General features: G+C 32.2%; 1 protein-coding gene across 1 annotated transcript in view; it reads left to right on the forward strand.

The window, feature by feature from the left end:
- The window catches only part of DOCK5 (dedicator of cytokinesis 5), a 109,143-nt gene that overhangs the window by 61,652 nt on the left and 34,000 nt on the right, over positions 1 to 13,491 (forward strand). Inside the window, exons 28-34 of the mRNA XM_085080493.1 lie at positions 2,259 to 2,357; positions 6,790 to 6,884; positions 8,528 to 8,606; positions 8,861 to 8,961; positions 10,211 to 10,269; positions 11,942 to 12,096; positions 13,383 to 13,468. Of these exons, the coding sequence (XP_084936619.1) occupies positions 2,259 to 2,357; positions 6,790 to 6,884; positions 8,528 to 8,606; positions 8,861 to 8,961; positions 10,211 to 10,269; positions 11,942 to 12,096; positions 13,383 to 13,468 (674 nt within the window). The remainder of the gene's footprint in view (positions 1 to 2,258; positions 2,358 to 6,789; positions 6,885 to 8,527; positions 8,607 to 8,860; positions 8,962 to 10,210; positions 10,270 to 11,941; positions 12,097 to 13,382; positions 13,469 to 13,491) is intronic.

A 13,491-nucleotide genomic window follows, 5' to 3' on the forward strand; every position in this document is an offset into this window, starting at 1 on the left:
GGATTTATCCTAACACAGGATTTGATCCTAACACAGGATTGATCCTAACACAGGATTGATCCTAACACAGGATTGATCCTAATACAGGATTTGATCTTCACACAGGATTGATCCTAACACAGGATTGATCTTAACACAGGATTTATCCTCATACAGGATTGATCCTAACACAGGATTGATCCTAACACAGGATTGATCCTAACACAGGATTGATCCTCACACAGGATTGATCCTAACACAGGATTGATCCTAATACAGGATTGATCCTAACACAGGATTGATCCTCACACAGGATTGATCCTAATACAGGATTGATCCTCACACAGGATTGATCCTAATACAGGATTTGATCCTAATACAGGATTTGATCCTCACACAGGATTGATCCTCACACAGGATTTGATCCTCACACAGGATTGATCCTCACACAGGATTGATCCTAATACAGGATTGATCCTAACACAGGATTTGATCCTCACACAGGATTGATTCTAATACAGGATTGATCCTAACACAGGATTTATCCTAACACAGGATTGATCCTAACACAGGATTGATCCTCACACAGGATTGATCCTAACACAGGATTGATCCTAATACAGGATTGATCCTAACACAGGATTGATCCTCACACAGGATTGATCCTAACACAGGATTGATCCTCACACAGGATTGATCCTAATACAGGATTGATCCTAACACAGGATTGATCCTAACACAGGATTGATCCTAACACAGGATTGATCTTAACACAGGATTGATCCTCACACAGGATTTGATCCTAATACAGGATTGATCCTAACACAGGATTGATCCTCACACAGGATTTGTCTTCACACAGGATTGATCCTAATACAGGATTGATCCTCACACAGGATTGATCCTCACACAGGATTGATCCTCACACAGGATTGATCCTAATACAGGATTGATCCTAACACAGGATTGATCCTAACACAGGATTGATCCTAATACAGGATTGATCCTCACACAGGATTGATCCTCACACAGGATTTGATCCTAATACAGGATTTATCATCACACAGGATTGATCCTCACACAGGATTTGTCTTCACACAGGATTTGATCCTAATACAGGATTGATCCTCACACAGGATTGATCCTCACACAGGATTGATCCTCACACAGGATTGATCCTAACACAGGATTGATCCTAACACAGGATTGATCCTAACACAGGATTGATCCTAACACAGGATTGATCCTCACACAGGATTGATCCTCACACAGGATTGATCCTCACACAGGATTTGATCCTAATACAGGATTTATCCTCACACAGGATTGATCCTAACACAGGATTGATCCTCATACAGGATTGATCCTCACACAGGATTGATCCTCACACAGGATTGATCCTCACACAGGATTTGATCCTAATACAGGATTTATCCTCACACAGGATTGATCCTAACACAGGATTTTGCTTTGTTTTGTCCCCTGAGCTCAATGGGATGGAATTCTGGAGGTTGGGACACCCTAAGGGACATTTCTGACTCTTTTGGGTTGTTGAGATGTTTAAATTTTCATTATTTTTTATGTGCAGAAAAGTGGGAAAACCAGGAGTTGGGGATTTATCTTATTTTTGGCAATTCTGTGGTGACTTTATTGTGCCATCCATGAGAATTGCTTGCTCTGTCGGAAAATCAGAGTCAGCTTGGAAAAGACCTTTAATATCTGATATTGGAGTGGTTCATATATATAAATATATAAATTTTATATAGATATAGATATAAATTTTATATAGATATAGATATAGATTTTATATAGATATAGATATAGATATGGATTTTATATAGATATAGATATAGATTTATATAGATATAGATATAGATAAGGATTTTATGTAGATATAGATATAGATAAAAATTTTATATAGATATAGATATATAGATATATAGATATATAGATACAGATATAGATATAAAAAATACATATTTTTTATATATAAATATATAAAAAAACCATAAAAATTCTGTGTTTTGGGGATATATTTCCCTTGCAAATGGTGATCCCTGAGGAGAAAACAAACAAACCCCACATTCCTGCTGGAATTTCAGGAATTCCTGACTAATTTAAAGGCTCAAACAGTCCCAGATTGATGTATAAATGACACCCACAGATCAGGAGGGATTCTATTTAGGGACATTTCACTGAGTTGAGCCACACTGAGACCTTCCAGTGCTCAACCCAGCAAAATAACCCCATTTTTTTGGGATTTTTTCCCCCCATTGCAGGGTATTTTCGTGGCCTGCATGACAGCCATCCTGAGGCAGATGGAGGATTTCCACTACAGCCATTACATCAACACCTTCAAAACCCGGCAGGACATCGTTGTGAGTGGGGAAATTACCCAGAAAAGTCATTTTTTTGGGGCTGATTTTGGGCTGAGTGGGGAAATTACCCAAAAAAGTCATTTTTTTGGGGCTGATTTTGGGCTGAGTGGGGAAATTACCCAAAAAAGTCATTTTTTGGGGCTGATTTTGGGCTGAGTGGGGAAATTACCCAAAAAAGTCATTTTTTGGGGCTGATTTTGGGCTGAGTGGGGAAATTACCCAAAAAAGTCATTTTTTTGGGGCTGATTTTGGGCTGAGCAAAGCCTCAGCAACAGCTGTTGGTGTCACAATTTCTGGGAATTTATTTTTCTCCCCATCACTGGGGGCTGCTGGCTCAGCCCAGCCTGGGATTGGTGTTAGTTGCATTCAGAAAAAATGGTTTTATTGGGTAAAAAATGAATTATTTGAGTCAGGAACCAGAAGAGGGAATGAATTTGGGAAGGAAAAGAATTTTCCCTTTCACTCTGAGCTGTTGTTCTCTTTATCTGATTCTTTTCTTTCCCCTGAAATTTAATTAAATTCTTGGATTTTTCAAAAAAATGATCCATTTTTTTGGATCGTGCTGGAAGTTCCCAAAAATGTTAAAAAAAATTCACATCCCTGAAAGCTTTGGGTGTGAAATCAGGTGAAACATGACATTTCTGAGGGTTTTTTTTTCCCTATTAAAACCACCAGATGTGCTCAGATTTTCCCCCAAAATGACCCAAAACACTATTTTAGGAGTTCTCAGGTGAACAACCCAAGACCTGTTGGAGCTTTTTATTCCTTTTTTAGAATTTTTATTCCAAAAAATTCTATTATTTTTTCATTTATTTATTTTATTTCTTTTTTTATTCTAAAATTTCCATCATTCTAAACAATTTATTATTTTATTTATAAAAATAATATTTTTTTCCTATTTATCCTAAAAATTCTATTTTTTTTTATTCTTTTATTCCTCATTTTTGCCATTGGGAAGTGGCTGCAGATTGAATTCCCAGCTGGGAATTGTGGTTTTTCTCCACCAAAACCCACTGGATGGTTTGGAATTCACTTTTTTTTTTTTTAATTTCTCTTTTTTTTTTCCCCTTTTTGGTTGGAATGACAGAATTTCACAGAAAAATCAGTTTAAAATCAGCTCTGGAGGAAGGATGGAGCAACACAGCCACCTGCAGGTCACTCTGGGAGTTCAGAGCTGCTGAATCATGATTTGCCATTTAAATTAAAAATTGGTTTTTTTAAATTAAATGGCAAATGATTTGCTGCCAAGGAAGGAAGGAAAAGGAAAAAAAAGCCAAAATCAGGCAGATTCAGGAATTCTGGAAGTGTTCATACAGAGAGAAGAGGTTTTTTTTAATGGAAAATAACAATTTCTAATCTCATTTTTGTACATCCTCAGCTGTCCAGAGGCAGTTTTGCAGCACTGTTATATATTCTGGAAATATTCTGGAAATATTCTGAAAATATTCTGAAAATATTCTGAAAATAATATTCTGAAAATATTCTGAAAATACTCTGAAAATATTCTGAAAATATTCTGAAAATATTCTGAAAATACTCTGAAAATATTCTGAAAATATTCTGAAAGTACTCTGAAAATACTCTGAAAATATTCTGAAAATATTCTGAAAATACTCTGAAAATACTCTGAAAATATTCTGAAAATATTCTGAAAATACTCTGAAAATACTCTGAAAATATTCTGAAAATACTCTGAAAATACTCTGAAAATATTCTGGAAATATTCTGAAAATACTCTGAAAATACTCTGAAAATATTCTGAAAATATTCTGAAAATACTCTGAAAATACTCTGAAAATATTCTGAAAATACTCTGAAAATACTCTGAAAATATTCTGAAAATATTCTGAAAATATTCTGAAAATACTCTGAAAATACTCTGAAAATACTCTGAAAATATTCTGAAAATACTCTGAAAATATTCTGAAAATATTCTGAAAATACTCTGAAAATATTCTGAAAGTACTCTGAAAATATTCTGAAAATACTCTGAAAATATTCTGAAAATATTCTGAAAATACTCTGAAAATATTCTGAAAATATTCTGTTAATACCAACAGAAGATTTTGTTTAACTGCAATAGTTTTTAATACCAACAGAAGATTTTGTTCAACTGCAATAATTTTTAATACCAATGGAATATTTTCTTTAACTGAAATAACTTTTAATACCAACAGAATATTTTGGTTTTCTGCAATAATTTTTAATACCAACAGAGTATTTTGTTCAACTGCAATAATTTTAATACCAGCACAATATTTTCTTTAACTGCAATAATTTTTAATACCAGCACAAGATTTTGTTCAACTGCAATAATTTTAATACCAATTTTTAATACCAACAGAAGACTTTTTTCAACTGCAATAATTTTTAATACCAACAGAAGATTTTGTTCAACTGCAATAATTTTTAATACCAACAGAAGATTTTGTTCAACTGCAATAATTTTTAATACCAGCACAATATTTTATTTAACTGCAATAATTTTTAATACCAACAGAAGATTTTATTTAACTGCAATACCTTTTTAACACCAACACAATATTTCATTTTTCTGCAATAACTTCTCATTTTTGCTGCTCTCTCTCAGGGTTTCTTTTCTGGAATTTTCAGTCCTTTTTCTGCCTCATTCCCTGCTATTTTAGCCCTTTCAGGAGTTAACTGATGTCCCCAAGGTGTCCCTGCCAAGCCCAACCCTCTCCATCAAGCTGATCTAATAAACCAAAAAGGATTTTTACTCCATTTCTCCATCAATATCTTGCCAATTCTCCAGCCCAGAATGTTCACCTCAGCAGATTTTTTTTTTGCTGCTGATCATTTTAAAGGAGAATCTCCTCCTGTGACCTTCTTGGTGTCCCTTTTTGGAATATTCATGTGCTGCTGGGGAGATGGGATTGATTGATTGATTGGAGAGGTGACTTTGGGAGCTGCAGAGATCAATAGTCCTCATTTGCCCTTCTTTGACTCATCTCTGCTCTTTTGCCTTTTTTTTTTTGCCTTTTTTTTTCCTTTTTTGCCTTTTTATTTCCTTTTTTGCCTTTTTTTTCCTTTTTTTCCCTTTTTTTTTCTTTTTTTTCCTTTTTTTCCTTTATTTTTCCTTTTTTTTCCTTCTTTTCTCCTTTTTTCCTTTTTTTCCTTTTTTTTCCTTCTTTTCCCTTTCTTTTCCTTTTTTTCATTTTTTTTCCCTTTTTTCCCTTTTTTTCCTTTTTTCCCTTTTTTTCCTTTTTTTTTCCCTCTCGTTCTGCAATTCAAGCTTGCTTTGCCCAAATTTGAAGTCTTGTTGGGAGAGGGTTTGGGCAAAAAGGGAATTTTCTGCAATAGTGTGGAATAAATTTAAATCACATCGCCGATGTTGTGTTCACTGCCTCTCCTTAACTGCCCTGCAAAAAATTTAATTAACTAATTAAGGAGTGAAAATTCATTGTGTTTCAGGATTTACAGAACATTCTGCAAAGGGTTTTTATTATTATTTATTATTTATTTATTATTTTATTTATTTATTTATTATTTCATTATTATTTATTATTTATAAATAATTAATTTAATTATTTATAGTGTTTGTGCAAAAAGTTTCTTTTATACAATAATGTAGAATAATTCTAAATCACATCTCTGATGTGTTCACTGCCTCTCCTTCACTGCCCTTCAAAAAATTTAATTAAGGAGTGAAAATACATTTTATTTCAGGATTTACAGAACATTCTGCAAAGGGTTTTTGTAGTGTTTGTGCAAAAAGTGGCTTTTATACAATAATGTGGAATAATTCTAAATCAGATCTCCAATGTTGTGTTCACTGATTTTTTGTTTTTTTGGGTGTTTTTTTGGTTTTTGTTTGGGGTTTTGTGTTTGTGGTTTTTTTTTTGTGGTTTTGTTTGTGTGTTTGTTTTTGCCTTCAAAAAATTTAATTAATTAAGGAGTGAAAATACATTATATTTCAGGATTTACAGAACATTCTGCAAAGGGTTTTTATAGTGTTTGTGCTAAAAATTTATTTTATACAGTAATGTAGAATAATTCTAAATCACATCTCCAATGTTGTGTTCACTGCCTCTTGTCCTTAACTGTCCTTCAGAAAAAAATTTAACTAATTAAGGAGTAAAAATACATTTTATTTCAGGCTCTATAAAACATTCTGCAAAGGGTTTTTTCCAGTGTCACCACTGAGAAATTTGGGACCAATTTCCCACCCAGCTTTGATGCAAGCCAGCAAAATCAGATTTCATCAACCACATCAGCACTCAGCATGATTATTTCTCCTTGTTTAACTGGATGGATAAAACACCAGCAATAATTTGCTTTTCCTGAGGGGTCTGATAGCCAATTAACACCATCATTAATCACCTCCATCCCACCCATCCCCATCCCATGGAGCACCAGCAGCATTTCCAGGGATTAAAAACTCCCCCTGATGGGATTTTCTTTTCCCCACCAGGATTTCCTGATGGAAACCTTCATCATGTTCAAGGATCTGATCGGGAAGAATGTTTATGCAGCTGACTGGATGGTGATGAACATGATGCAGAGCAGGTGTGGAGTTAGACCTTAAATCTGGGATAAATCTGGTTTTGGGGCTCCCTGGGCTGCAGTGAGAGGGAGTCACACAGGATTTTATTTTCTTCAGCCACTCTGGGTTGATTTAAATCAGATTTCAGCAAATTGTGCTGGTGGAATTCTCCAGCCCAGCCACTTTGGGTTGATTTAAATTAGATTTCAGCAAATTGTGTGTTTCTGCTGGTGGAATTGGGAATCCTCCAGCTTTGGGTTGTTTTTGTTTGTTGTGTGTTTCTGCTGGTGGGGTTGGGAATCATCCAGCCCAGCCACTTTGGGTTGATTTAAATCAGATTTCAGCAAATTCTGCTGATGGAATTGGGAATCCTTCTCCTGCCCAGCCACTTTGGGTTGATTTAAATCAGATTTAAATCAGATTGTGCATTTCTGCTGGTGGAATTGAGAATCATCCTGCTCAGCCACTTTGGGTTGATTTAAATGAAATTGTACAAATTGTACAAATTGTGTGTTTCTGCTGGTGGAATTGGGAATCCTTCTCTGCCCAGCCACTTTGGGTTGATTTAAATCAGATTTCAGCAAATTGTACAGTTCTGCTGGTGGAATTGGGAATCCTCCAGCCCAACCACTTTGGGTTGATTTAAATAAAATTGTACAAATTGTACATTTCTGCTGGTGGAATTAGGAATCCTCCAGCCCAGCCACTTTGGGTTGATTTAAATCAGATTTCAGTAAATTGTGTGTTTCTTCTGGTGGAATTGGGAATCCTTCTCCTGCCCAGCCACTTTGGGTTGATTTAAATCAGATTTCAGCAAATTGTTCATTTCTGCTGGTGGAATTGAGACTCCTTCTCCTGCCCAGCCACTTTGGGTTGATTTAAATAATATTTCAGCAAATTCTGCTGGTGGAATTGGGAATCCTTCTCCTGCCCAGCCAATTTGGGTTGATTTAAATCAGATTTCAGCAAATTGTACATTTCTGCTGGTGGAATTGAAAATCATCCTGCTCAGCCACTTTGGGTTGATTTAAATGAAACTGTACAAATTGTACAAATTGTACATTTCTGTTGGTGGAATTGGGAATCCTCCAGCCCAGCCACTTTGGGTTGATTTAAATCAGATTTAAATCAGATTTGTGTGTTTCTGCTGGTGGGATTGGGAATCATCCTTCCCAGCCACTTTGGGCTGATTTAAATGAAATTGTACAAATTGTACAAATTGTATATTTCTGCTGGTGGAATTGGGAATCATCCTGCTCAGCCACTTTGGGTTGATTTAAATCAAATTTCAGTAAATTGTACATTTCTGCTGGTGGAATTTGGAATCCTCCAGCCCAGAAAAACATAATCAAACCATGGGGTCAATTCTTTTTTTTACACCTGTAAACCAGAGAATCCTTTTTTTGGTCTCAATCCTCAGGAAATCAGATGGAAAAACTCTAAAACTAAAACAGCAAAAAGCTGAACCATTTTCCCAGGGAGGGAATTTCCCACCCTGAGGCTGTGAAACCAAACTTTATTCCCTATTTTAGAGGAATTCTTCATTTTTTGGGAGAATTTCTTCCTGTCTCCTGAGCTGCCCTGCAGGAACCACAACCCCAGAGCTGCAATGGTGTTTATTTTATTTCCAGAACCTCCTTTTATTCGATATTTTCATCCTTTTTAGGGTTTTCCTGCGGGCAGTGAACCAGTTCACCTCCGTCCTCAACCGCTTCTTCCTGGACCAAACCAGTTTTGAGCTCCAGGTAATTATCCTGGGTTTTTTTTGGGATTTTTTTGGGGTTCCCAGAGCTGAAATGAGGGAGAAAAACAAAATTTTGTTATTAACAGAGCTGCAGCTCACTGTGTTTCTCTCCTCATGGAGGGAGTTGGGCAGCTTGTGTTGTTCCTGTCCTTATTTTGCCTTTATTTCCCATTTTAATTTCCTTATTTAATTTAATTTCCCATTTAATTTCTTGATTCCCATTTTAATCTTTATTTTTTTTTTTTTCTTCCCCAGCTCTGGAATAACTATTTCCACTTGGCTGTGGCTTTCCTCACCCACGAGTCTCTCCAGCTGGAGACTTTCTCCCAAGCCAAACGGAACAAAATCATCAAGAAGTGAGTTTTAATTTCAATTTAATTTAATTTTTTATTTTGGGGGGGTTTAATCAGACATCCCCAGGATGGGAATTCTGATCCATGGTGATAAAGAGGTGACCAGGACAAGGTGGTTTTAATTTTAATTATTATTTATTAATATTTTTAATATTACTATATTAATATTTATTAATTTAATATTTATTAATATTATTTATTAATAGATTTTTATTAAAATTTAATTTATTATTTATTAAATTTTTTAAAACAATTTAATTGTGGAAATTTTGGGGTTGATCAGGCAGATCCTGAGCTGTTTTAGCACCTTGCCAGGATTTTGTCCTTTTTAAGGTCAGGATTGCCAGAATTCCCAAAATTCCCTTCTGGGAATTTGGGAATTTAGGAGGAATCCTAATATCCCTCCAGCTATTTAGTTCCCCCACCTTTGTTATTGTTCTATTTTTTCCCAAAAAAAGAATATTTCAGAGCCATTCCCATCCCCAAAATAGCATTTTTTAATCAGCTTTTCCCTCTTTATTCCCCCAAAATCAGCTGCCTGGATATCTCTGATACCCATGAATGAGAATGAAAAGTCTCCCAGATTTTTTATTAGGATTTTTTTTTTATTAGGATTTATTTTTATTAGGATTTGTTTTTATTAGGATTTGTTTTTATTAGGATTTATTTTTGTTAGGATTTGTTTTTATTAGGATTTATTTTCGTTAGGATTTATTTTCGTTAGGATTTATTTTCATTAGGATTTATTTTCATTAGGATTTATTTTCGTTAGGATTTATTTTTGTTAGGATTTGTTTTTATTAGGATTTATTTTTATTAGGATTTGTTTTTATTAGGATTTATTTTTATTAGGATTTGTTTTCATTAGGATTTATTTTTATTAGGATTTTTTTTAATTAGGATTTATTTTTATTAGGATTTATTTTTATTAGGATTTATTTTTATTAGGATTTATTTTCATTAGGATTTATTTTTATTAGGATTTCTTTTTATTAGGATTTATTTTTGTTAGGATTTTTTTTAGTTAGGATTTATTTTTATTAGGATTTATTTTTATTAGGATTTATTTTTATTAGGATTTGTTTTTATTAGGATTTGTTTTTATTAGGATTTATCACCTTTTTTCCTGCAGAATTGGAGCTTTGAAATGAGATTTTTTTTGCATTGACGTCAGAGCTTTTAGGGGAAAAAAAACCCCAAATCTGAAACTTTTGTCATCTTTTCCTTTTTTAATGATTTTTTTTTTTTCCAGGTATGGAGACATGAGGAAAGAAATTGGCTTCAAAATCAGGGAGATGTGGTACAACCTGGGTGAGTTCAGCTGAGGAATTCACTTTTTCCCAACTCTCCAGCTGGGTTTCAGATCCTTTATTTAGTATAAAATGTTGTAAATATATCAACTTTATATGCAATTTTATTTTATTTATTTCTAAATAAAAGTGTTGAATGTGGGGAAATGCACTTAAATTAAATTTCAGCACACAGAAATCTCTATTTTTTCCTGTGAATGACTTGGAAAAGCTGATTTATTTCCTCCCATCAGCTGCTGGGATAATTTAAACTTTTCATAACTTATAATATTTGCTAACTTTTAATAATAACTAATTTTTATAATAACTTATAATAATAATTTCACTTAAATTCTTCATAAAAGTGTTAAATTCAGCTGTTAAATTAAATTTCAGCACACAGAAATCTATTTTTCTCTGTGAATGACTTGGAAAAGCTGATTTATTGGAAAAGCTGATTTATTTCCTCCCATCAGCTGCTGAGATAATTTAAACTTTTAATAATTTACAATACTATTTACTAACTTTTAATAATAACTAACTTTTATAATAACTTCTAATAACTTATAATAATAATTTCACTTAAATTCTTAATAAAAGTGTTGAATGTGGAGAAATGCACTTCAATTCAGCTGTTTCAATACACAAAAATCTATTTTTTTTCTGGGAATGACTTGGAAAAGCTGATTTATTTCCTCCCATCAGCTGCTGGGATAATTTCTTAGATTTCTTCTCAAGGATGTTCTGCTGTGTAAAGATGAGTGGGATTTCTCAAAGAGCCTTTTTTTGGTGATTTACAAGATTTGATTGAAATTTTGTACAATTAAATTTTATTGAATTTTATTTCATTTTTAATTTGAATAATTTAATTATTTAAACGAAGCTGTTTGATTAATTATTTAATAGTTTTTATTATTATTTAATAATTATTAATTATTATTTCATTTTAATCATTTAAATGGAGCGGTTTAATTGTTATTTAATAATTTTTATTATTATTTAATAATCATTAATTATTATTTAATTTTAATGATTTAAACTGATCAGTTTAATTATTAATTATTTAATAATTTTATTATTGTTATTTAATAATTATTAGTTATTATTTAATTTTAATTCTTTAAGCTGAGCTGGTTCATTATTAATTATTTAATAATTTTATTATTCTTATTATTTAATAATTCTTAATTATGATTTCATTTTAATTATTTCAACTGAGCTGTTTCATTATTGATTATTTAATAATTTTATTATTATTATTTAACAATTACGAATTATGATTTAATTTTAATTATTTAAACAGAGCTGTTTAGTTATTAATTATTTAATAATAATTATTATTATTATTTAATAGTTTTATTATTATGATTTAATAATTATTCATATTTATTTTAATTATTTAAACTGAGCTGTTTGATTATTAATTATTTAATAATCTTATTATTATTATTACATAATAATTCTCAATTATGATTTAATTTGAATGATTTAAACAGATTTTTTTTTATGTTTGATTATTAATTATTTAAGAATTTTATTATTATTATTACATAATAATTCTCAATTAAGGTTCAATTTGAATGATTTAAACAGGGTTTTTCCTGCGTTTTGGAGCTGTCACTCTCCATTCTGCCTCAAGCAGCCACAAAATCCATTTGTTTCTCTAAAGAAATTTGATATTTTACTTTTCCCAGGTCCCCACAAGATGAGGTTCATCCCAGCCATGGTGGGACCAATCCTGGAGGTGACTCTGGTCCCTGAGCCCGAGCTCAGGAAAGCAACAATTCCCATTTTCTTTGACATGATGCAGTGTGAGTTCAACCTCAGCGGCAACAGGAGCTTCCAGCTGGTGAGGGGATGGCCTGCAGACACAAAATAGGGGTGAAAAATACCATTTTCAGAATGAAAATCAATTTAAAAATTGAAATAAAATGGATAAAAAATTAAAATGAAGTAAGTCAATGTTAAATACAATATATGAAATGTATATATACAGTAATGAAATACAATTTTAAAAATGAAAATGAATTTGAAAGTTAAAATAGGTAAAAATTGAAATGAAGTCAGTGTTAAATACAATGTATGAAATGTATATATACAGTAATAAAATACCATTTTGAAAATGAAAATCAATTTAAAAATGAAAATAAAATAGGTAAAAATTGAAGTGAAGTAAGTCAATGTTAAATACAATGTATGAAATGTATGTATACAGTAATAAAATTACCATTTTGAGAATGAAAATCAATTTAAAAATTAAAATAAAATAGGTAAAAATTGAAATGAAGTAAGTCAATATTAAATACAATGTAATATGAAATCTATATATACAATAATAAATTTTTAAAAATTAAAATCAATTTAAAAATTAAAATAAAATGGATAAAAAATTAAAATGAAATAAGTCAATGTTAAATACAATATATGAAATGTATACATACAGTAATGAAATACAATTTTAAAAGTGAAAATGAATTTAAAAGTTAAAATAGGTAAAAATTAAAATGAAATAAGTCAATATTAAATACAATATATTAAATGTATATATACAATAATATTTTTTGCTGTTTTCTCTCTGATTTTGGGGATTTTTTGATGTTTATCTCTCTGATTTTGGGTTTTTTTGCTGTTTTCTCTCTGATTTTTGGGGTTTTTTGCTGTTTTCTCTCTGATTTTGGGGTTTTTTTGGTGTTTTCTCTGTGATTCTGGGGTTTTTTTGTTGTTTTATCCCTGATTTTGGGGTTTTTTTTGCTCTTTTCTCTTTGATTTTGGGTTTTTTTGCTCTTTTCTCTGTGATTTTGGGGTGTTTTTTGGTGTTTTCTCTCTGATTTTGGGGGGTTTTTTGCGTTTTCCCTCTGATTTTCGGGGTTTTTTGCTGTTTCCTCTCTGATTTTGGGGTTTTTTTGCTATTTTCTCTCTGATTTTGGGGTTGTTTTGCTGTTTTCTCTCTGATTTTGGGGTTTTTTGCTGTTTCCTCTCTGAGTTTGGGGGTTTTTTTTTGCTGTTTTCTCCCTGATTTGGGGTTTTTTTTGCTGTTTTCTCTCAGATTTTGGGGGTTTTTTGCTGTTTTCTCTCAGATTTGGGGTTTTTTTGCTGTTTTCTCTCTGATTTTGTGGTTTATTTTTCTTTTTCCAGTTTGAAAACGAGCTGATCAGCAGGCTGGACCAGGAGGTGGAGGGAGGCCGAGGGGATGAGCAGTACAAGATCCTGCTGGAGAAACTGTGAGTTTTACAGAGCACCTGGA

The sequence above is a fragment of the Lichenostomus cassidix genome, chromosome 22, assembly GCF_008360975.1.
Source record: "Lichenostomus cassidix isolate B80296 chromosome 22, HeHo_3.0, whole genome shotgun sequence".
Taxonomy (NCBI): Eukaryota; Metazoa; Chordata; class Aves; order Passeriformes; family Meliphagidae; genus Lichenostomus; species Lichenostomus cassidix.